This window comes from Castor canadensis, chromosome 8, assembly GCF_047511655.1.
Source record: "Castor canadensis chromosome 8, mCasCan1.hap1v2, whole genome shotgun sequence".
Taxonomy (NCBI): domain Eukaryota; kingdom Metazoa; phylum Chordata; class Mammalia; order Rodentia; family Castoridae; genus Castor; species Castor canadensis.
The window spans coordinates 153,420,771-153,445,927 of NC_133393.1; the positions used below are offsets into that span (position 1 = coordinate 153,420,771).

The window sequence follows — 25,157 nt, forward strand, 5'->3', positions numbered from 1 at the left end:
CGTGGCCCGGCTGCCTCCCCACGTGGCTGACTCCGCCAGCCCAGCAGTGGCCGGGCTAAATATACCGATGACGTCAAGGTCTTGCTTTGGGGCTTTGCTTAAACCGCTTTGAAAGTTTGTGGATTGCTTGTAAAGATTTAGCTCTTTCTTTTTTGCCCCTTAACAGACGGTCTTATGGTAGATAATTTGACTTAGACGATTTTGAGAAAAATTTACATCTGCCTCAGGAAAGGGGTGATGTCAGAGGGCAGCTTTCTGTCCCCCCATGGCCTTTGGGTGAAGGTGCTTCCTTCCCACCCCCAACACACAGCACACACACACATGCATGTAACATATGTGCATGTACACACCGCACACAGGTGCACACACACCTGCACGCACATATACACCTTCCTTCTCCCCTTTTTTGCCTCTTGCAAGGTAGAGCCTCCCAGGATGGACTGGGCTCTGAACTGCCTCCTGGCCTGGTCCCTGGGTGTCCAGCACTGTCCTTTGGGGGTCAGAGTGAGGGGAGAAGGCCAGGACATATCCTCCCAAAGACCTGGCTGGCTCCTCTTGGTGGTTCAGCTTCCTCACCCACCCTCTGTGCCTTCTTTCTTGCTCCTCCTCCCTCAGACAGGCTCCTTGGCCACCCTTGGCAGGTGGAAAGCCCCATCCCACCCCACCCTCACCGTGTCGGCTGGGCCCCTCAGGACTCCATGTTGGGGTTTGGGCCCAAGCCCTGGGTGGTAACAGAGGGTCCTTGTGTTCTCATCTTCTGAACTCCCCAGAAGTCTTGAGGATAGAAGTCAGGACCTTGGTCCTTCCAGATGCCCTCTGCCCCTCACCCCTACCGCTCTGCACCCACCCTGGAGACCTCAGCCCTCAGCTTGGATCCAGGCTGCAGCCATCTCTGTCCAACTGTCTTCATGCACTCCCCACCCTCTGGCACCTTGCGGAAACCAGCCCTGCGCCTTCCAAAGTGATGGCCTTCGGTGGCCGCAGGTAGATAGGACTGGGCTTGTCCCGTGTGGAGGGTGAGAAAGCACATGGCAGAAGTTGGAGCAGGTCAGAGCTCACCTGGGAGAGGAAGGTGATGGAGCACCACAGGGAGACATGAGCTGCATCCCTGCGGGTGTCCCTCGGGGGCTGACTCCCTGGATAGGGACTCTGTTCCAGGAGCCACAGATAGCGCAGGGAAAGCCAATAAAAATGAAATGTCACCCAGGGAAGGGGACAGATAATGGAGGCTCGTGCCCTCCTCATGAGCTACCTGAGGGCAGTGAGGCAGCATGAAAGGCAGGTGCAAAGGCCCTGGGGCAGGCAGGAGCCTGATGCCATCAGGAGCCCCAGGGAGGCTGGCTGGGGAAGTCCAGGAGGGTGCGTGTGCAGGAGAGTCATGGGGCTGAGCCTCACTGTATCCCATAGTCCAAGGGGGAGGGTGGCCTTTGTCCTGAGGGTGAGGAGAGGCAGGGTTTTAGCGGGTTGGGGGAGGGGGAATGACAGGATCCAGTTGTACTTATTTAAAGGACTCTCTTGCTGCCGGGGTGGGGGATGGATGGGACGGGGTGGAGGAGGGAGGCCAGGTGAAGGGGGCTGTGTGTGAGGGCAGCTTGTGACTGAGGCAGAAGCGACCAGATTCACAGACAAGGTTTGGTGACAGAGCATAGGAAAGAGGAATGAGTATGTTCGTGCCCTCCAATGTGACCGGGCAGGTGTCTAAGTGCGACTCTTGTATTCCATATAGAAAGCTGGAAGGCGAGTTAAAGGGTTTCTTGGAAGCACCCGGCCTAACCTTTTGCTGCTGCTTCAAAGTGTGTCTGGTCCCTGGCCTATCACCTGCTCAACCCTCAGCCATGGTGGGAATTAGGAGGAGGTGGCCTGCCTGTGCACTGAGACCACACTTCTCCAGGGGTCAGAACAGGCTTGTCCCCAGGCCAGCGGGGCACAAGGCAGCACATGGCTGCCCATCCATAACCCTTCTCCACGGGTCTCTTGCATGTCCTGGCAGAGCGGGACGCCTTTGACACGCTCTTCGACCATGCTCCGGACAAGCTCAACGTGGTGAAGAAGGTAGGGCGTCCCGCGGGGGTCCCGCGTCCTGGCCTGGCTTTCCTCCAGCTCGGGCGCTTGCTGGGAAGAAGTGGGAAAGTGTTTGGAGTCTCTGAAATGTTTGGCACATGGATTGAAATGTAATTACAGTCAAAAATGTAACTACAGTGCATAAAATTAGCACCCTTTAACTCCGCTCCCGCGCCTGGGCGGCTTCCTGCCCCCTCCGCTCCACTTCTGTTAAGTGAATTACGCGTGGCAGTTCGTGGCAGTTCATTCTGACTTGACTCCAGGCCTTTTCTCGGAGTGGAAATGTTTTTAAGAGCGTCAACCTGCTGGCTGTCACCGGCCTCATTACCTCCAGGCTGCATTCACAGCACGCCTTGTAAACAAGCCGCCTGCTGCCAGCTCTGATCTGTGTGGGGACATGTCCCCGTGTCCCCGCTTCTCTCCGAGTTCTCTCCAGGCAGGAGCCAAGGCAGCCCTCCCCGCCCAGGTGGCCCATGATGGAAAAAGTCCAAAGAGTCCTAACTGCTTGGGGGGATCTGCCAGGAAGGCTTGTTCTCCTTAAAGGAATTGAGACTGCCTCACTGGTCATCCAGTTACCCAAGAGCCTGCAGACGTCCCATTGGGGAGGCCACCCTGGGGCTGTGCTCCCCTCATCCAGTAGCATGGAGGAGGGAGTTCTCTGGCTAGGACAGCTTGCTCTATGGGTTGCTCGGTGCAGCACTTGTCAGAGCCTTTAACGTGCTGCCTGGTGTTGTGATTCTCCAGGAAGGAGCACGCTAGGAAACACGTCCCAACCTTGTTTGATGGTAGTGGATTTATTTATCTATTTAATTTGGGCAGAACATTTTGCACTCCTGTGGAACTGCATTCGGAAAACACTGGTTCCCACTCAGACAATGAGATCATTGGTCCCTGAAGTCCTTTGCCTAAGTCTGGGGGACCCACATCCTAACGTCCACGGGCCATCTTGTTGCCCGTGGGTCATGAATGCCATATTTTGGAGCCTCTGAGTGGTGACCCCATCCCTGCCCCAACCACATCCACCCCGGGTACCCTGACAGGACCAGTTTAGTGGACATACAGGGGAGGAAGACTGTAATCTGACTTCCTTGCCTACCAGCTATGGCCTGGGACAGGCCACATACCCGTGAGCCTCAGCTCCCATCTGTCCAGGGGGATGGTGACATTGCCTAGCTCTCAGGGGTGCTGGCAGGTTATATAGGCATCCTGTCTGTGCAAAGACTCAGCAGGTGATAGGTGGCCCAAAGTTACTTCTCATCTTCAGCAGGTGGGGGACAGCTCAGTGTTTGAAAAGGTGTGTTTGATCACTGGGGCCACCACAATGGACAGAACAGAACAGAATCCTTCTAGTTGCCTCGCAGCTTCCCACCCCCAACCTGCCCTTCCTCAACCCCCCAGAGCAGGTTGCTGTGCCCCAGACAAGGCAGGGACCCTGGCCACCTCCTTGGATTCCCCAGCGCACCCTCCACTCACTGCATCTCACTCACATCCACCACAGCAGGAAGCTGCAGGGTTCGAGGATGTGTAAGTGGTCTGGGGCTCTGCGCAATTGCCCCTGTTCCCCATGCCTAGTGTTCCCTCACTCTGACATCCCCCTCTGCTCTGAGGGCTCATGAAGCACTCCTACAGGGCATTGTCCCCTGCAGGGCTGAACCTTGCTCGGGATGTCCCTCCAACACACTACTGCAAGTCTATGGAGCAGTGTCCGCAAGCTCTTCAGAATGGTGCTCACTGTTCCTGTCTTCATGTCACACAGTAGATACACAGTGACTTGGACAGAATGAAGAAGAAATGACATCGCATCTGGATTGGGCAGGCAGAGGACACTAAGTTTCCATTAAAGTTGGGTTTGCTGGCTGACAAATTTTAAGCTTTTGCCAGGGAGAAGCCAGTGCTCCTAGGTACACAGGTGACAGCGCTCCAAAATTCCTGCAGCCTGGATAATGTCCTGACTGAGGAGGTGGTGTATGTGACCAGGGCCACCTTTCCCCTGTCCTGTGAGTGCGCCATTTGCTACTCGAGTTTCCATCTAGGATATGCTTGAAAACTAAATTCTCTCCCCCAGGCAATTCTATTTTTAAGAATGCTGATGTCCTGTGTGGTTGTTAGGTATGGCACGTGTGCAGGATGGTTCTAGTGATCTCTCCTGCCTGGGCACATGGCGGCATTGTCCCATTAAAGCAAGGCAGTGAGGAGTGCTGTGTTCAAAACCTGGATTTCTTATGTTAGCCAGCAGAGGAGGGCACAGGCTGCCCAGAAATGCCTGGGCTGAATGAGGGTCCCTGATCATGGCTCCTTTGTCTCTTTGCCCGACAGTCGCTCATCACCTTCGTGAACAAGCATCTGAACAAGCTGAACCTGGAGGTGACCGAGCTGGAGACCCAGGTATGTGGTGCTCAGGTCAATGGAGCCTCTGCCCTGGGTTTCCAGGCAGCTCCTTGACCCCGGGTGGGGCATGGGACAGATGGGAGCTCCCGTTGTGTGCCGCTTAGACACTCTGCTTCTTGGGGCAGTCACAAATCAAACGGCTAAGAGCAGAAATTTGTGTTCACATGGCTCTGGTATTGCAGGCCTGCTTCCTTCCAAACCACGAGGGAGCATCTTCCCTTACTTTCCCCTATTGTCTGCTGTTTTCCTGACTATCTTTGTTTCCTTGGCTGGTAGACACATGGCTCCAGTCTCTGCCTCCATCTTCACATGTTATTTTCCTTATGTGCATGTCTCTGTGCCTGCATTTTCTCTTTTTTATAAGGGCATGGTCATGCTGAATTACAGCCCACCCTAATGAGACCATCTGCGGAACCCTATTTCCAAATAAGGTCACATGCACAGGTCCTGGGGATAGTTCACCCTATAACACCCCCTGAGATTCCACCCTGCCCTACCGCAGGCCTCTGTATGTGCAGATCCCTTGGTCTAGAATGTTCTGTCCCCTTCTGCTTCTGTAGCTCCATGGCCAGTACATAGCAATGCTTGATAAATATCCCTCTAGTGAATGTGTACCGAATGCCCTCCCCCCCAGAGCTAAAGTAGCGTCGTGAAAATATGTTTTCAAGTTCTCAGCAAGCATTAAAGACAAAATATAATTTTCCCTGGATTAGCTGGGTGCTTGCACTTGCAGTCTTTTGAGGTCTTGGTGCAGACTTCTTAAATGCATAGCTCATCCTGCTTAAATCCCCGGGTGATTTCCCTCACTCCTTTCTCTTTCCTTAACTTCTCTCTTTTGCTTTCCTAATTAAAAAAGTAATTCAGGTTCATGGTAGAAATGTCTGAAAATGCAGATGAGCAAAACAAATAAAAGCCACCCGTAATCCTGTCACCCAGATAGCTGGGCAAAGGTTCCCTTCCAGCCTGTGTTCTGAGTCTGTGGCTACCTGTGGGCATGGTCCGTATTTGGGAGCTGAATGGTCTGCTTTTAAGGTGCATATTTATTTCTGCATCATGTGCAAGCACATTTTTTACTTCTATCAGCTTGCTAACATTGTACATGTATGCCGATAGGCATTCTTCTCTCTGCAGACGTAACTAACCACATCTTTCTAGATGATTCGGCATGCATAAAAAGACCATCTTAAATGACAGTGGTCACGTCACACTGTACAGTGTTTGTGGTGTATTTTTTCCTAAATACATTGTGGGCATCTTTTATTGTTAGGGAAAGTCTCTCTCTCTCTCTCTCTCTTTCTCTTTCTTTCTCTCTCTGGTCCCTTTTCTCTTGCTCGGTCTTTCTGTCAATCTGTCTTTTAACAACCACCTTCCCTTCCATTGTGAAGATTAAGCCAGCCCTCGTGACTGGACGTCTCCCTGACAGGTCTTTGTGCCCTTGTCTGTCTCCCCAGGATTAACTCCCAGGACGAGAGGCAGAGGAGCAAAATAGCGCACACTGCGAGGCCCAGGAAATCTGGCCATTGGTGCTGTCATTGCAGTGTGGAGAACTGGCCTCCCTTCTCAGCAGCACCAGTAGTCATAGCCAGAGAATCTCAGATTAGAACTCTGAACTGAGACTGCACTTGTCATTGTTTACTCAGCTATATCACACGATATAAACTGCTTCACCCAGTCTCGGTTAGCCGTCAGCTGGCATCGTTGTCAGTTGTTCTGGGTTTTGGATATACCACACTTGTGATTTTTACCTTTCTACTTAAGAATTGTTGGGGTTTGGGAGCTGTGGGGGCCTGCCTAGGATGTTTGCTGTTTTTAATAAAACATTTTCTGTTCTCCAAGTTTTAATTTACCCATTATGAGTTCCCAGTCTCAGGAAGTTGAGGGCCTGCTGGGCGTCCCAGCCCCTCCTACCTGTCCAGGTATCATGACTTGAATCTTCTGTATTCAATAGCAAGAGACCTTCCCTTAGTGACCTGGATTTCCCCTGGCTATACTGTCCAGTACAGCAGCTGCTGGCTATGTGGTGAGCACTTGAGATACAGCTGGTGAAACCCAGGACCTCAATTTGTACTTTAATTTTTTTGAAAATTCAAGTTCAGGAATTCTAGAGATCAGTTGTACAACATTGTAAACGTGCTTGCCATGACTGCACTAAGGAGTGGTTAAGGTGGTAAGGTTTATGTTGATGGTAAAATACACCAGTTATATTATATTTTTGCCAAAATTAAATAAATCACTTCAGAAGAAAAGTCAGAATAAGCCAGGCACCAAAGGACAGGTGCTGTGTGACCCTCCGTACACAGGGTCCCCAGAGGAGTCAAATCCATAGTGCAAGTTGAACGCAGGTTGTGGGCTGGGAGCAAGGAGTCAGCGTTTGGTGGATGGAGTTTAGTTGGGAGGCTGAGACTAAACTTCCACATCCATTCTGGAAGTGGATGGTGGATGGCACACCACAGTGTGAACATTCTTCTGCCACTGAACTGGTTAAGATGGGAAAGTTCATGTTGTATACATTTTACCAAAATTTTAAAAAATGAATCAACTACATTCAAACAACTTTAATTTATATAACTGCGTGGTCTGTGGACACCACATTGGGCCTCCACTGTGAGACCGGTAGGGCTACCGGGTCCTCACGCTGCAGGGATTTCACAGAGGTCTTAGCTCCTCAGAGACGCCATTCCCATAAGGATGCCAAAGTCCTGATTCCCGGGTGCTGGTGGCCACCTGCTGCCCCCGGGTTTCCTCCTGCCCTTTCAGGACTGTTGTCCTGCATACGGGGGCCTGGCTTATTCAGAGAGGGGCAGGATTGTCATCAGGTGTAGAGGTTATTTGTTCTAGATTCCTGGAGGTGACTAGGGGCTCTCTTGCCTGGACTTCTGTCATGAATTCAGAGGGCAGAGTCACAGAGCTGACAGGGAGGGGCCGGGGGTCCTGGGATGGGCACTGTAGGCTTTGCACTGTCTCCCTGGCCAAAGGTGGCAGGTGCCATGTTCTTCCCTCAATTCCAGATCCTCTCGCCCACGGATTGTTTTCGAATATTTTTCCTCCCTTGAGCACCTGCAAAGCATTCATTGACCCTGCCTCCCACCCAGAGTATCACTGAGTGTTTCTGTGCAGTTTGCAGATGGTGTGTACCTGGTTCTGCTCATGGGTCTGCTCGAAGGCTATTTCGTTCCCCTCCACAACTTCTACCTGACTCCAGACAGCTTTGATCAGAAGGTATGTGCGTGGTCTTTGTCACTGTTTCTGACTGGACAGCCCTTTTTTGCGTGCGCATGGAAAACAGAAACAGCACAACAGATGTGTTGCAATTCAGTGCTGCTCCCTCTAGAAAGGACAAGGACCCATCTGCAGTACATCAAAGTTCCATTGCTACATTCTCTTTGGGGACTTTTCTATAGGCTCCTGTTGGTTTTAATAACAGTGGTCAGAAGTTGGTGAGGCTGCAAGTCCTGCCCTGCTTGGCCAGGAGCCCTGCGTGGCTGCTCCATGAGCTTCCCCTAAACGCCACTGTTTTCAGGGATGGTACAAAGTCCTACTGAATGGCTCTGTGACAGGAAGTCATTTCTATTTTTTTTTTTTTTTTTGGCAGCACTGGGGTTTGAACTCAGAGCCCCGTGCTTGCTAGGCAGGCGCTCTACTGCTTGAGCCATGCTCCTATCTCCTCATTTCTGTTTTTTTCCTATTAAAATAACAGCACATCTTCTCAAGTATTTAGAGTCGTACCTTCCGTATCTGCTGGGGACCAGTTCCAGGACCTGCTGGGGTCCCCAAATCAGCAGATGCTCACGTCCCTATGTAAAAGGGCATGGTATTTGCCAAGAACCCACGCAGATGACTTACAATACTGAAACGCAAAGCAAGTGTGATGCAAATACTTGCTACACGTGTTGTTTACAGAATAACGACAAGGAAAGAAAGTCTGGAAGTGTTCAGTGCAGGTGTAATTTTTTTTCTCCAAATGTTTTCCATCTGCACTTGTAATCTGCATATTCAGAACCCAAGGATGTGGGGGGAGGGGTCGCTGTTATACACCATATATAAATTTATTCCTGTGGTTTTCTTAGGAAAACTTTCTCAGATAGGATTGTCTGGGTTGATGCTTGAGTCTGGGTTGCCCACACACCTGTGTCACTGTCCCTGCCCTCTGAGTGGGCTCCTCTTTGCCATCCCTCCTGCCCAGGGCTCCCCACAGTGAGCCTGTCACAGCGGTAGTAGCACCTTGTCTTTGGAAACCTGGCTAAGGATGGTTTGGGTGGCTTTGGACTCAGGCATCTGACATTTTATTTTCCCAAAGCGCTAGACCCATGAGTCAGATATGCAGACAATGTAAGCGGGTGGCAGCAGCCAGAGAAGCAGCAGAAAATGGGCCAGTGTTTATCAGTCTGTGCGCTCCTGGCACCACCGGCTGCCTGCTCATGGTCAAGTGGCATTCCTGTCTCATCAGCTGAGATGAGGTCAGAGTGGATTAGAGAGGCCTTGGCACGTCGGAGGCCATGTTGAATGGGGAGAGAGAACGAGTGTACAAGCTCAGGGAATGAGCAGAACTGTACAGCACTCTTCGGGACACGAGGTGCCTGTGCACCGTTCTAGAAACCAGAGGTCCAAAGCTTGGCTGGAGAAGCTCGTGCATTTCCAGGCTGCTCGGAAGCCACGTTGGTTTGGAGCGATCTTTTCTTTGTTGGAGCTAATAAATAAAAACCTGGCACAACGTGGATTTAGCCATGTCTAGAACTGGGTCTTTGCCCAAACAAGGCTTTGCACAAATGGCAGAGTGACATCACCGCAGCCCTGGCTTGCTTTCTTTTGAAACAGCGATGAAAGTCTCTGTCAGCGGCTGCCCTGGCGAGGAGGGTTGGGGCCTAGACTCACGCCCCTTTGCCAGTGAGTGGGAGTGAGGAAGGGAAGGTTATTTTGGGGATCAGCATGCAGCACACGCCTCATACCCTGTGCCCTGGGGAAGGAGAGCTTGGCATGCGTGACTCTGCGGGCAGCTGCGTTCTCTCCTTGGTGGGGGGGTTGAGGATTCTGATTGTTCCTTCTCCAGTCTCTGTGTTTTCTTCCTTCTTCCTAGGGGGTGGCCATGATAGCACCCCCTAGGAAGCTATCACAGGAGCACTCATGGCTCCTGTCGGGGGGTGGCCTGCCCTGTGCGGTACTGAGTTCCTGCAGGTGGGCCTGGCACCACTTGCAGGTGTTACGGTCTACTGTCAACTTCTGTGGGCTGAGACCACCTGGTGTACTTGCTGTGGCCCCGGGGACCTCAGCAGCAGCTCTGCACTTGCTGGGGGTTGGACTAAGAGATTCCACAAGCAAAATGTGGGCTGCTACCCCAAGCATAGTGGTGACCACTGTTTTTAAACAATGGTGATAGATTTTTCTAGAAACACAGGATTCTGTGGACTCTGGCCAAGAAATGAACGGCACCCCGTGCCCCCTATCAGATGTGCACAGACTACCTGTGGTTTTGGGTCCTAAGGCCACCATTTGAGCTGACCGTGCCGGCCATGTGCTAAGCACCTTGCACCCACTGGTCATCTTTCTGGGCAATTCCGCAGAGCCCCTGTCTGTGGAGTGGAATTAAGCCTGGAGGAAGATTCCAGAAAGGGCTTTGCAGCTTCGAAGTGCTTTTCCCTCTGTCCTGAGGGAACAGAGCCTCAGCATGGTCACAGTCCAAGAGGACAGAGTCTCTGTCGGGAACCTCTGCTCTCCTTTCTGTTTGCCAGGGTTTCTAAAACTCTGAATTGCAGAGAAAGTCCATGTGGCCGTCCCTCGGCTATGTCCAGTCCACCTTCAGGAGCGCCCAGGAGTGTCCAAAGCAGGACCCTGATCATTCCAACTGCTCTGGTCTGTATGGAAGCGGCCCGTTCTGTCCCTGGGCTGCATCCTGTATCTACCTGGGGCTGCGGGGCAGGGGCTGCTGGCAGAAGCCGCCCCTTTGCTTCTCAGCTAACCGAGTTCTTTCCCGTGTTGCGGGTTTGACTCACTTGGGTGGACATCAGTTATTGAGTTATGTTGCAATTGAAATTATTATTTGTGCCCCTGGTTCATTTACACTGAAGGCATGGAAATAGTACTGTTGAAGGGACAGATGGTCACTAAGAGCCCTTGGGTCTTTTCCAGCTGACATCTGTTCTGTGTTGGTGGTTTGGTGGTATCCCCTCCGCCGTCCTCCCTTGCTCAGAGCAGTTGGAAGCTGGGTGGGATTTGGTTAATCCCGATTCAGGATCTCAGGTGGACTTGAAGCAGGGCTATAAGACTCCTCCCACTCTAAACCTCTTAGCAGAATAAAAGCCTCCAGCATTCTTGGGCCAGTGGTACTCACCCTCTCATTTCAGGGAGAAGGTGGGGTAGATGTCTCCTTTTTGCAGCAGCAGCTGGTCAGGGCTAGGACCAGGACCCTGCAGGCTGACACTTGCAGCTACCACCAGGCTGGTTTTGGTTCCAATAAGGTCCTGGTACATGCTTATGGGCTTGGACCACCACTGCCCAGAGAGCATCGTGTCCTGCAGAGACTTGGCCAGTCCTCCCCTGCATGTCCTTCCATAGACAGCATGTGCCACTCACAGGGCAGGGCCCAGGACTGGGTGCCTTCACAAGGCACTTGGTTTCCCTGAGCCACGGTTTCCCCATCTATAAAATGGGACCACTGTCACTTATCATGTGGCCAGAGTTGGGCGCAGAGCAGCACTTGGTGGCCCTCTCTGCCACCCTGTGCCCTGCCGTGGGCTGTCTGGGTCGTTGTCACCTCTGCACTCACTATCATCTGGAGTTCCTAGGGAAACAGTGGGTGGCAGGCAGGCCTGGGACAGGAGGCCACAGGCTCTCATGTTAACTTCTTCTGTGCCAGGTCCACAACGTGTCATTCGCCTTTGAGCTGATGCTGGATGGAGGGCTCAAGAAACCCAAGGCTCGCCCCGAAGGTGAGGCCCCGGCCCGTGCCCCCTCATGACCGGGAGTAAAGCCAGCTCTCAGAGGTGGTTGGATGGTCACCATGTGGTCTTCTGCATGTGTCCCGTGACTGGCTCATGGGCAGGGCTCTGTCAACTTCAGCAACTTGTTCTCCCCATTTTGGGGAGGAGCTTACAGTTAGGACTGACCGTGCCAGTTCATTTTATTGTTTTGAGATGGGGTCTTGCTGTGTCATCCAGCTTGGCCTCAAACTCCTGGGCTCAAGCGATCCTTCTACTCTGACCTCCCTTGTCATCAGGAGGAATACTATAGCAAGGCCGCCATTCTTTAATAACCACTTAAGCTGGGTGCAGTGGCCCACACCTGTTATCCCAAGCTACGGGAAGATCGCTATTCTAGGCCAGCTGGAGGGAGGGGGGGTTGTTGTAAGACCCCATCTCAACAGAAAAAAGGCTGGGCATGGTGACACTTGTCTGTCATCACAGTGACAATGGGAAGTTTAAAATGGGAGGCTCACAGTCCAGACTGGCCTGGGCAAAAGCAAAACCTTATCTCCAAAACAGCCAGAGTAAAATTGGATGGTGATGTGGGTTTAAGCAGTACGAGCACCTGCCTCACAAGCATGATGCCTTGCACTGGCCCCCAAAACCATCAACAAAAACCACTTGACCTTGAAGGTCCAAGCAGTGAGATAGGTGCTCTGGGGAAGTCAGGCTCAGCCATGTGTGGACACACTGCTTGGGAGCCCTGTTAGAAAATTGGGTGCAGCTGAATATTAAAGGCACTGACAGACCCCTGTGGGAAGAAATCTCTTTGCCTCTCTCACACCCCTGAGCCATGTAGGAGGGTGCCACAGAACCAGGCATCCTGGTGTTGTGCCTAGGGACACCATCTTAAGTAGAGCCAGGGCTGGAGGTTCACAGGGCTGAGCACGGGGCCAGGCAGTGGGTGGATGTTTGGGGAACACACAGGGACACCCAGGTCAACTTGTGAGGGACCCAAAATAGACTCCTGTGGTTGGGCGTGGATGTGTGTTTCCCCAGCAAGGATCCAGACCTAGGGTGTTTGTGGCTGGCTAACCCCTTGATTCCTGGTGAATGCCTAGTGATTGTGTGTGTGTGTGTTGGGGGGGTGACTCACACCTCCAAAAGTGCCCCTTCACATTGGCCTTCTGGGTTCAGGGGCCACTGCTCCCCTCTCTCACTACCCGCAGTGGGCTGGTGGAGAGCTGGGGTGACCCACTAGGCAGGGACCCCAGGCTCCCTGCAGAGCTCTGGCACACCCTGGAGCCCACAGACCTTAGTTCAGGTGGGCAAGCCATTCCCACTGCCATCTTTGTTCATATTTATGCGGGTAGAGAAGGACAAGAGGCTGTCCTCATATCCCTCCTGGAAGAGGCTGAGATCCAGCCCCCCGTGACTGGCAAGGCTGAGGTTGATTCAGCCTGGCCTCCACCTGTCTCCCTCACCTCTTCCTCCTGAGGTTAGATAGCAGCAGAGGTAAAGCAAGGTGGCCCCTCCGTGGCTGCCTTTGATCAGCAGGATGTTGAGTGCAGAGGACCCTCAGAATCCTCTGGTCCAACAGGTGAAGAGGCTGAGGCCTCGTCCAAGGAGATCACTTAGCTAAGGTGCCCGGCTCTCAGGAAGGCCCCTTTCCTACCGAGACAGCAGTCAGGCCCCAGAGCAGGCCTTCGTGTCTCTTAAGTGTTAATGAAGTCTCAAACCCCAAAGAATGTCCTTGGCCACCCGCCACCCTCAGGTCTTTGAACATGTCCCCACACAGGTCCTAGAGGGGCTGGAAGAGCTCTGTCCTCACCGTCCTATGTGCTGGTCTTCATGGAAGGTGCTGGCTCGTGCCAGGTCTCCTCTGGCAGCCTGTGTGTCCTGACAGAACATCCTGGGCCTGGTGGTAGTCACGGCACTGGGAGAGCAGTTGAGTTCGTTCCACTAACAGTGTCTGTTTTCTTTTGCAGACGTGGTGAACTTGGACCTCAAGTCCACCCTGCGGGTCCTTTACAACCTCTTCACCAAGTACAAGGATGTAGAATGATGGAGGAACAGCTAACAGTAGCAGGGATGGTTTCCAGAGGGAGAAAAGTGGGTCATCCCTTGGGCCCTGGGGGCTCCTGTCCCAGCTGTGCAGCCACCCTCCCCACCCTGCCTGGTTTGATTATTCTCAACCTTCCTCCCTCGTGATTTGTGATTTGCGTGGGTGAGGCCTTTGAAATGCAATCTTCTAAACAGTCACACTGTGTTTGAGGCCTCGCTTCATCTCCTTCCAGGAGATGCTGTGTGATTGTTCCCTGCCTTGATCAAAAACGCCCCAGCCCTCAGCCGAGCAGGGCCGCCCACGCTCCGTGTGATGCAGCAGGTGGCCACTCCAGCCCCACGTTTCCAAGTGGCGCAGTTCCTCGGGGCTCGCTGCAGCTGTCTGGGAACCCCCCAGGCTGGGCTCTCCTTGGAAGCGAGATCTTTTAAGTAAAAACGATTTTTCAGTTTAAACAACTTCATTCCCAAGTCCCAGAAGCTTTAGATGTGACGAGAGTGTGTCCTACCCTGTGTGTTCCTGTGGCTTCTTGGCCACTTGGTGTTTTTATTGACCTTTTGCACAAACTCCCATGGTCCAGGTGACCCAGCTCCCACGGCCCACAGAAGGACAGCTGCAGAGGGCTTGTCTGCTCCTGCTGTGGCCGAGGGAGCTGGCTCTGAATATGCTGCCAGCTCTGCCAGCACCTCCCATCTCAGATGCCCTGTTTGGGAATGTGTGCGATTTAGAAGTGTTAGAAGAGGAAGCAGCCTCTCTTCCAGGCTGCCCTCAGCGCCCTGGACCAGGCGCTTCCAACGTCACAGACACAGGGTCTCACAGCTTGGAGACCAGAAGTCTGAGATGGCAGCATGGGCAGGGCTGGCTTCTCCCGAGGCCTCTTCCTCAGCTGCTTCTCTCTGTGTGTTCACGGCGTCTTCCTCTGTATGTTCCTGGGTCCCAGTCTCTTCTTCTTAAAGGACCCCAGTCATACTGGAGTGGGCCCCCTTCCCACCCATGACACCTCATTTAGTTTAATGACTTTGTCACTGATCCCATGTCCAAAAGCAGGCACCTTTGAGGTGCTGGGGCCGGGATTCCAGCATGTGGGTTCAGCCCCATAACAGGGACATAACAGCCCTGTAACTGTGTTCTTCTCACTCCTCCCAGAGCCCCGATGGCATCTCTCTTCTGTGTGTCCTATGAAAGGACAGGGCTGTTTGCCCCTTGCTCACCTCAGCTTTGGAGAGAAATGGGGGTTTCATCAGCCCTGTTTTTTGGGCGGCCCCTGGTCTCGAAGGTCCGGCCCTGTGACAGTCCCCCACCACACCCCCCCTTCTGTCTCTCACCAGCCCCAGGCCTCCTGCACAGCCACCCCACTCCTCAAGCTCTCAAGATCGGCCTTTCTAAGGGCTTAGATCCCCTCCTCCCTACCATGTATCAGAGCAGCGGAGCAAGTTGTTAATATTGAACGCCAGCATGGAAGTTCTAGAAAACAGTTTAATATTCTCCCTGGCTCCACTGTTGCTAGGCTGGGGATGGGCTCAGAATAGCCGCTTGGATGGCGGTGGGTTCCCAGCAGGGGAAAGAAATAATTAAAACGGTATTACTGTGTCTCCTGAGGGAGTCCGTGACATTAAAGAGCCTCATTGACACAATATCTGGGGCTGGGATGTTCTGTGCCACCTTCCTTACACGCAGAGCCACAGCAGCCCTGGAGTTGGGTTGGCCCTGCTCTCAGGTGGGCTCGGCATCCCTGAGGGCATGGGGCCGAGGAGGGAAGGAGGCGAGGTCAGGATTTGCAGAGAACACTGGGGTTTTCAGCCCAAGCCAGCAGCTCCAGGCCATCAAAGGGGAGGACACGGTTGCTAGGGAGTGGTTTCAGCTTCCTGGGTGACCTCACAGCCCCCCACCTGGGGAACACATGCCCAACCCCGTGTGCATTTCACGCTTGTTTTTTTTTTTTTTTTTTTTTGAGTGGGCCAATGCTAGGCTGTGGTTGTGTGAGGACACTGAGCTGGCACCTTGCTCCACAGCAGGACCGGTAAACGGTAAAGGCTGTGGGTCCACACAAGTGTGACCCGTCACGTGCTTTCTTTGACAAGGGTTAAGGGTGTAGTGTGCCTCGTGCACAGCTGCAAAGGCCCCTTGACTTTACTCTTCTCTTTGTCTTCCTTTCACTTGGAAGTGTAAGTCAGCATTCATGGCATGGCTTGGACCGAGGCCTGGGCCAGTTCTGAGGTCAAGTTCAGTGTTGTCTGGCCTTGGGAGGGACTTTCTTCTCCTGCAGTCAGCCAGGGCCCTTTTGGTTTGGAGAGAATAACCACCTGGATGTGAGGTCCCCTCTCCCCCTCCCCGTGCACCCCACACTGGGCATCCTGGAGTAACTTGTACCCCAGGAACAGCTTTTCTTTGACTTCCCCTGGGGACCCTTTGGAATTCAAACCCTCTCTTAGTTGTGAATTCAAGGAAGCTCTGGAACCTTCTTTCTGCTTGTCACCTCATTCTTATGCTATTTTTCTCTGAAAAAGTGAGGTTATTTGTGTCTGTCCCCACGGAGAGAAACTGCCCAGCCCTGTGCAAGGACATGTCGGGTGTGCAGGACCTGGCGACGCAGGGCGAGGCCGTGAGACACTCACCCTTGGTCCTGCTGTGTGTGAGCCCCTGCCTCGCCTGGCCGTGGCCAGTCTGCTGGCCCCCGAGCCCAGAGTCCCTCTGTGTCCTAACTGAATGTGACAAAAAGTGACTTTATTTTAAAACAGCTGAATCCTCTTCCTCCCCCCTTCTGTGCCAGTATTTGGTTGTCTTTTTAATTGTTCGAAGCAACATTTACTTTGGATTTCTGGATATTAAATTAAAGCCACTAAAACACTGGCCCTGCTTTGATCAGGCCGTCGGGCTGACAGCCGGAAGCCATGCTTGCAACCTGTGGCGTCCCAAACCCAGCATTGCCTGCACTATTGATGGGGAATGGGGAAATGTCACATGGCATGTCACCATGTGCTGTTATTTATCCCAATAAAGAACTGGAGAGCACCAGGACGGCCTCTGTCTACGTTGGCTGCTGTTTTTCTTGCATTTGGTGTTGCTGGGGGTGCCAGCCCAGTGCTGGAGCTGCGTGACTCCTCACCACCACGTGTGTTCAGACGATGCTACAGGATCTCGTTTTGTCACCCTGCATCCGCGGACAGGTTAATTCACACAGGCCTTCCAGCCCAGGAATATGGGCTCCGTTGTCCTTGTCCCCCAGGGAATATGCCCCCAGATGTTTCTGGAGGCAATGTGGGTTGTCACAACTCAGGGAAGGCCAGCTACTGCCCTACCATGTGGAGGCCCTGCTTGCTGCTCAACGTCCTGCAATGCATAGGGCAAAAAAGAACGTTCTGTCCCCAAATGTTCCTCGTGCTGAGGCTGGGAAGCCCTGCTGTAACAGCCAGCTGTGCAGCCAGCTGGGCTCTGCTCCTTTTATTGGATGGGGTTTCTCTGTTAATATTGATGATAAAACGTCCCCTCGATGCCAGTTCTGTGAGGTCAGCAGTTGTGTATGACCCTCTGGGGACCCCCTAATTGGTCCTGTTCAGCAGGTGTTTGTCCAGGAGTCACATGGCCAGGGACGGAGCTGGCCCCTGCCCTTAGCCCTGGATCTAGAAGCCTATGGGTGACTCTGGGTGAACTCCATGAAGGAGGCCCAGCAAGGAGGTGTTAAATTTCTATAGGATTCAGGTGTGGTGGCTCACTCCTGTAATCCTAGCTACTTGGGAGGCTGAGATCAGGAGGATCATGGTTCAAGGCCAGCCTGGGCAAATAGTTTGTGAGATCCTATCTCCAAAATACCCAGAGCAAAATGTACTGGAGGTGTGGCTCGAGAGGTAGAGCACCTCTTTGCAAGCATGAGCCCTGAGTTCAAGCCTCAGTCCCAACAAAAAAAAAATCTCTGTGGGGCAGAGATGGCAGCTGAAGAAAGCCATAAGAAAGAAAGGGGGCTGAGGACTCCAGGGGCATGAGGAGTGGGGCTATTCCAGGCTGCCCCAGTCCTTTATCTTTTATAAGGTGCTTTTGTCAGGCCCTCGGGAAAATCCCCTGACTCAGCCATTGCCTGGCCGGGGGCTCCCTGCTTAGGTGGGGGTCCCTTCCTTCCCTTGTGGCCAGTCTCTGGGGAACTTTGGCCTCCCATGACCACTTGCCTTCCCTGCTGGAGGAATCTAGGAACCAAGACAAGGAAGGGGCTCTCTGGTCACCTGCTCTAACCCTTCCCAGGCAGGAGCCAGCTCAGTGCTGCTGCTGACATGGGACATCGGCCACTAAGGGTGGGACTCGCAGTTCTCTGGGAGGACAGTGTCTTGTCCAGAGTTTTACATAGACACTCACTCCCGGGAGTGAGTTACGGCCACCGTGTAACGGGGAGTGGAGAGTCTGGGGCCCCACACAGCAGGAAACTGAAACATTGGTGAAGTCCTTCCTGAGCACCTGCTTTGTGCCGCACCCATGCCAGGTACACTGGGGCCGCAGTAGGAAAGTGGGATCTGGTGTGTGGAGGCGAGGGCCAGTGCCTTCAGATCAGCAGGGAAAACACAGGAGACGTTGGGGAAGAGGAAGTCATGATGGCTCCTCCTCACAGACGGGCGAGGGGGCTCTAGCCACAGGGGTTTGAACTGAGACCTCACACTCACGAGTCCCAGCTACGTGGGCTGGTGTTGGGCCATGTAGCTCATTCTAGCAGCTGTCACACAATGCAGAACACTTGTCATATCGTCACATTTAAGGATATATCACCTCTGTTGACATCGGACGCTTCTCGACATGTCTACATGAGTTTCTGATATTCGGCCAGACCCACTTGGAAGAGAGCACTAGGTCCCGCACCCCAACATCAATTTTTAAAATTTATTAAGGGACACTTGAAATACTGTGTTAGAAAGCGAGCCAGAACTCAAAGAACATGGAAAGGGTCAAAAGGACTCAGCTTGTGGGGGCCACAGTTTTGCATGACAGTGAATTAAAAATAGTATCTCCAAGCTCTCGATAGTAAGGATGGACGTGAGGTCTTCTCTTTTCTCTTAACATTTTAATTTTATATGGTATCAAACACAGAAAAGTAGCAGGAATAGTGGAGAGTTTCTGTGTTTACCCACAAGCCCATAAATGCCGCCTTTTCTCCATCGTCTCTGTATTTCTCCTCTGATCTTCCTCTCCTCTGCTTCTGGCTCTGTGTCTGCCTCTCTCTCTCTGTCTCCTTCCCTCCACCCCTCTGTCTCTCTGTCTCTATCTTTCTCTCAAAGATAGACATCCTTGTCCACCCGTGTTGATGCATTTACCTGTACACGTCTTTCCTGAGCCTTCGGGTGTAAGCTGCGTGCATTATATGTGAGGCCTCACATCAGCGTGTGGACTTAGATGCAAGGGTGGCCTGTATGTGACCTCAGTTCGGTGTCATTAACAGGCAATCGCAATGAGGCAATAACATTACCTAACCCACAGGTGTTGATTTGTTTTCTAATTGTCCCAATCATGTCCTGTCTCCCCGCAGAAAACACAAGTCATGCATCGCCATCCATGGCCATAGCTCAGAACTGCCTTTCCCGGCTGAATTTCTGTTTCAGAGCTCTGAAGAAGGCCCCAGCTCTTGTCCGGCATTTTCCTTGTGATTAGACGCAGGTGGTGCTCTTTCTTGTCACTGTCATCAGGAGACAGGTCATGTTCTTTTTCCCGTTTCTTAGGATGTTAATTTGCTTAAGTCAGATAGGGTTTGTCAGACTTGTATGCTGAAAATATGACTCTTCTTTGTAATCAATAAATACTCATCAGGAAATAACTTTCAGCTATGGAGTTACCTTTCTCCAAAAATAACTAGAAAGCCCTACAAAACATAGGAAACAGCTCCTTCAGACATCAGACAAGAGACTGCTGAGGTCTGTGATCCCTAAGAAGGGGAAGCAGGTTACCTGAGCCTCACCATCCCTCGTGCCTCCCTCCTGGCCTGTGGTGTTTGTGTGGAGGGGCCCCGAACAGAGCTGAGGCCTCACGGAGCTGGAGACACAGATCAGAGTTGGAGGAGGTCAAGCTCAAAAACAAGCAAACATTGAAGAGTCAAAGAAATCCACAGGTTTCTGCCGGCATCCCAACACTCCTTAAAGGAATGTGACAGAATCCAGCACTCAGCAGCATAAAAATACACTGTCTGCCACTCACCAAAAAATTCCTAGACATACAAAAAAGAAGAAAAAAAAAAGTGAGCTGTAGCCAGAAGAAAAATCAGTCAGTAGAAGCAGAGGGAGAAATGACAGATGGCGGATTCTATGGAGCAGATGACCTGGGTGCCTTAAAAATGTCAAAGTCACGAAAGGCCACTCATCACGTATACGTGGCAGGCTCACATTTTTATGCATCCAGTCTGCAACTATCTTTTCAACCTGGCCGAACTGAAATTCTGTATCCATGAAACACTAACGAGCCACTCACCACGGCCTGCGCTGGCGGCCCCCATTCCGCCTTCGCCTCTTCGAATGTGATCACTGCTGCCTTAGGTAAATGGAGTCATGCCGTGTCGGTCTGTCTGTGCCTGGCTGATTTCACTAGCACCACATCCTCGAGGCTCATCCATGTAGCATGTGTCAGCATTTCTTATTTCTTTCCTTTGTAAGGCTGAATAATATTCCATTTTGTTTGCTAATTTCTACACAATACTTTTTTTGGTCAGTGCTGGGGTTTGAGCTCAGAGTGTCATCACACTTGCCAGGCAGGTGCTCTACCACTTGAGACATCCGCCAGCTCCCCGCAACCTATTTTTAAATGACTCAGAAGAAGAGTGAAAGAGAAAGCAAATGTGATAAAATGATTCTTTTAAAACTTGGATTGAGATTTTGAGATGCAGATATAATTTAAGTATTTTCCATATAAACCTTGGATTAAGAAAACACTGTATAATGACATAATGGGTTCAAACCCCAGTACCACAAAAAAAAAAAAAAAAAAAAAGAAAAGAAAAAGGAGAGTGAGAGAGAGAAAAGACCGCATGGAGATATATACGTTCTATAGGTTTGGGTAGTAAAAATCAAGAGCGTTTCCAGGAAAATATTAAGCCAAGATAAACGCATGTGTGCATGTGTGTGTGTGTGCGTGTGCACATGTATTCATGTATACGTGTGTAGGTTTCCCAGGAAGGAAGGAAACCTGAGTAACTGCTGCCATCCCTGTTTCTGCAGCTGGCTGTGAACTTGAACCCGAACCTGCAATCGAGTCCAGAGCTTTCTTCCTCTGCCTTTCGTGATTCATCACTTTGTGCCTGCCAGTCCCTTAGGTGCCTCTGCTGGTCACTGTTCCGCGTGGAGCTCCGGACCCTTGCTCATCCTGCCATGGCTGTGGTCTTCATTAACTTTTCTACCTGATGTGACAGTTCTAGGAGACACGGGGGATGGGGGCTTGCCCAGGTTCCAGATATGCTCCCCCGCATTGTCACAGCAACATTCTTGACTTCCATAATTGGGCAGAAAATCCTCAGCCAACATGGTGAACTCGTGTTTCATTTTCCTCTTCCCTTCTCCCCACCCCCACCACCTTTGTCTCTTTCTTTTCTTCTTCTGCCTGAAACTTGAGTGGCACCAGGAGGTCATAAGGGCCAGGTGGCCATTGTGTGTCCCCTGGTAGGAGCAGTCCACTCCCGAGTACTAAGAGCTCCCTTCCCCATCCCAGCAGCCAGCTGGGTCCCTGCAGCAGGACATGGAGACCACCTGGACACCAGGCTGCTTATTTTTCTTTAGTTGACAGACAGTGGAGTCTCCCATGAGGCCACAGGCAGGGGCTGAGGGAGATGTGATGATGATGGCACCTGCTAGTGCAACTTACCTGTGTCATTGGGCTGGCTTCAGCCTGATGCTGTGCACATGTCTCCCTATTGACAATGGATTGCTCTGACAGACACAATCTATAAAACACTTAGTTTTATAGATTGATTGGCCAAATGACACTCAGTGTCCGTGGCCACTTGAAACTTTGTCTTAGTCTTTTTTTCTGTTGCTATAACAACATACTTGAGACTGGCTAGTTTACAGAGAAGAGGTTCAGTTGGTTCATGGTTCTGGAGGCTAGGGAATTGGAGAGCATGGTCCAGCATATGAATTTAGGGGTTCACACATGCAGTTTTGGGGAACACACTCAAACCACAGCTTAGTCAGGGGTTTAGCCTACACCAGGACCCAATAGAAGCTGGGGAATGAGTTGTGATGGAAGAGTTCCAGGAACTACACTGTGGATCCTGTTCCACTGCTTGCCACCCAGACCCTGCTCTGTGCCCACCCTAGATGTCTCTTCGAGTCTCCATATACCTGCTGTGACCAGGACCAGGTGACTGGACTGTGGTCACTGCTTCCAGGGCCATCTGCAGAACTTCTGCCCTGGCCCTGCTCCCAGCAGCAGCCTCACAGGCTATGCCGTGCGAGGGTTGGACCTCCCAATAAATCTGTGTGGCCCTTGTGATCTGAAGAGCCTCAGCCTTCAAGTGCCATGCCTCTTGTGGGGATGGAGGCTCCGGCCACTGAAGTTTCTTTGTTAGAGGTCATCCCTATTCTTCTGACAAGCAGATACTCAGGGAGCTCACTGGTGCTCAGCTAGTGCCTGGGTTGGCATGCATGTGTCCCCACAGGGCACTAGGACAGTGCTTCTTACTCTTTGTCACATCATGGGACATTTAGAAAATGATAGACTTTGCAGGCTACACTGGATGGACTGACAAAGTTTTCCATGGGCAGTGATGACTGGCCAGGGATCTCTGACCACATCGAGGGCCGGGGGAAGTAATATATTTGGTACATGGTGGCCATCTGTGGCACACGAGCCGAGGCTCTGACTCCTTGTTATTTCTATGTCTTACTCACTGGGTCCTATGGCTCCATAGTGTCACTGGGAAGGGGAGGGCTAGCTAGCAAGGTGCCCTGTGGGGTGAAGATCTGGTCTCTGCTGACAGAAGGATGTCAGAGCCAGCCAATCTAAACAGCCTTTCTCCCTGCTAGGGTTTCTTCTGTGCCTCATTTGATAGAGAAGAAGTGCTCACTGGTTATAAGGACTGCATTGAGGGTCCCTGGCTCAGGTTTGTAGAGTGGCTCAAGTGACAGTCCAGGGCTTTGCTGCTGTCCTCTGGGAAGGAGCTGCCACCCCCAGCCGTTAGAGGCCTCCTGAGTGAATTCCACTTCCTCTGTCTTCTGCACAGGAGGGGACACACTGCACATGGGGTTTGCTTTTTGCTTTTACAACTCGACAAGCACGGAGAGCTCAAAGTGTGCCCGTCTGGCTCTTCCTACAGACTCTCCGGGGAGCATGCCACTTGAGACCCTGCCATTGGGAGGTCCTGGCCTGTTGCAGTGGTTCCACTCAGGCCTCTGTGGAAATGGCCTAGATTTCTCCCGGTGTTTACTGAGTAGGTCTTAGTGGTGCCCATCTGTTTCAATTCTAGGGACTCCAGGACCTGCTGAGCCCAGCCCGATGGCCCTGAGGCTTGACCATTCGGTGCACGGCTCTGGCCTGGCTCCCCAGCACGGCAGCTGTGCCCGTGTGGTACATCGTTTACAGAGACACTGAATGCCCTAGGGTAACTCCTTCCCATACTGGCCCTTGGGTTGGCCGTGTGACTTGCGTTGGCTTTGGGGACAATAGCAAAAAAGTGTCACCAGCAGAGATTTGCAGCAGGCTCGTGTATGAGCTGGAACCAGCCTGCTGGGACGGAGGGTTGTATGTCAACAGCCAGCCAGTCCTACTCATCAGCCTGCCAACACCCGGGCCTGGGAGCCAGGCCATTGTAGATAACGAGAGGCCAGCTGGCCATGGATGTTGAAAGCACCAGCCAAGTTCATCCATCTGTCCCAGACCAGAGCCACTCTGCCTACCCAAAACCATATGCTAGATAGCATGTTGGTTTAAGCCACTAGGTTCTGGACTGGTTTGTTATGCAGCAATGACTAACTGATACACCCATCTTGCCCTAAGTAAGTAAGTACTGCACGCAGGCAGTACTTCTTCTCCCAGTCAGTGTCGTGCCTTTCATGCAGGAGGCAGGGCTCCTGGGTGAGCTGTGGATTCAGTCGCTACACAGGGTCAGACCCCACATCTGGTTCCCAGCTACCTCTGCCCTAGCCCCAGGAGCAAAGAGATTCTTTAAGGGCCGTGATAAAACTCTCTCCCCTCTGAACAGACCTTGGGCTGAGAAGGTAAAGCCCTGGGATGGTTTTGTCTTGCTTTAAACTCTTTGGCTAACTACACAGAGGCTCTCTACTGTCCTTTCCCCAACCTGGACAGAAGCCCGGACTCAGTCTGCCTGTAATCCCACACTCTGAAGGCGGAGGTGGAAGAATCACAAGTTCAAGGCTAATCTAGGTAATAAAGAAATAAATACCCTACAGTCTGCCCTTGCTGGAAGCTACCACAGCCAGGAAGCTGCAAGTGACCACCATCCCCAGAGTATTGGTCCTGTCCACCTCCTTGCATCCACTTCCCTCCGTCTCTGTCCCCACCTCCGTGGACCCCATCAGTGGGCTTCTTACCTCTGGCTTTCAGCTGGACTTGGCCTGTGGGGGCTCTGGTGGGAGGCGGCCTTGTGGGAGGTCAGGGTACATGTTCCTGTGGTTGTGTCCTCTGCAGGGTCACTATGGGTGGTAGTGTCCCTCCCAGTGGCCATAGCTCATGCTCTTTCTGGGCTCTGGTACTACCCTCTTTGTCCTCTGGGCATTGGAGCCCCACGTTGCTGGCTGGGGTGCAGCCCCAATCTCTGCTTGTCTTTCACCTGTTTCCTTTCTCAAATGTTCTTCCATTCCTGCTTTTCAACGTGTGTCATCTCCGCTGCACGACACCGACTGACACACCTCCTGGCTGTGCTCCAGGGCTCAGAAACGGCTACCATGGGAGTAGGAGCCAGGCTGTGCCCAACTTGCCACTCCAACATCACGGGGCCAGAGCACAGCCGCTTCTCTCCTCTGCCCTGGTGAACCCTGGTCCTGCATAGTGCAGTACAGGCAGGAGCCTCAGTTTCCCCTGCAATGTGGGGTATGTTGAACCTAGTTCAGAAGCCCGCTTCAGTGTTACTAAAGCTTTAACTTCATTGAGAAATCCGGTTAGCAAGGACACCAGTACTGAGTTCTGACAACTTTCTAACTTCCCATAACCCTACTCTCCCGTTCTCTGACATCCCCCACTCTGCTTCCCAGCCACTTTGGCCTCTTTCTGCCTGATCCATTGTGTGGCTAGCTGCCTTTTCACCCAGCCCATGTCCTGTCGCTATGAAGCTCACAATTTCAGACTGGGTCAGGAAGGTTCAAGCTCAGAGACCAGCTCAGGTCTGATGTGCTCTCTGACTGCCCCTCTGTGCTGGTCCAGGGGCTCTGGTACAGAATCACAGGGAGGACCTACTTAAGAAGAGGCAGTCAGTGATGGCTTCCTGGAGGAGGAGGCATTATAGTCAATGTTAAAGAAGAGGACTCAGCCATGTAAGGAACTGTGTGAGCTTTCAGGCACGGTGAACAGTATGAGTGAAGAAGCCAAAACAAAAGGCTTGTGACACTGTTAGGAGACAGAAAGATGGTCAGGGTGGCCCAGGAGGGAGGACTGGGCACCGTGAGAGAGTCCACAGCATATGGATGACCTGGGTGTGGGGTGCTGACCCCCAGGCTTTATGGCCTGAACAGCTGCTGTTTAGAGCTGGGCAGGTGGGGAGGGCCTGGCCTGGTTTGGGGAGGAAGAGAAGTAGGAAGTGCCACCTCAGAGTGGCCACGGGGGCTCCTGAGTGGCTGCAA

At 52.3% G+C, this 25,157-nt stretch overlaps 1 protein-coding gene across 5 annotated transcripts in view; it reads left to right on the forward strand.

The window, feature by feature from the left end:
* The window catches only part of Parvb (parvin beta), a 103,155-nt gene extending 86,733 nt beyond the window's left edge, over positions 1-16,422 (forward strand). For all 5 annotated transcript variants that reach the window (XM_020174207.2, XM_020174212.2, XM_074084659.1 and 2 more), the window contains 5 exons: positions 1,991-2,052; positions 4,378-4,446; positions 7,567-7,668; positions 11,300-11,372; positions 13,334-16,422. In XM_020174207.2, coding sequence (XP_020029796.1) covers positions 1,991-2,052; positions 4,378-4,446; positions 7,567-7,668; positions 11,300-11,372; positions 13,334-13,410 — 383 coding nt within the window. In that variant the 3' untranslated portion in view covers positions 13,411-16,422. The remainder of the gene's footprint in view (positions 1-1,990; positions 2,053-4,377; positions 4,447-7,566; positions 7,669-11,299; positions 11,373-13,333) is intronic.
* The last annotated feature ends 8,735 nt before the right edge of the window (positions 16,423-25,157 follow it).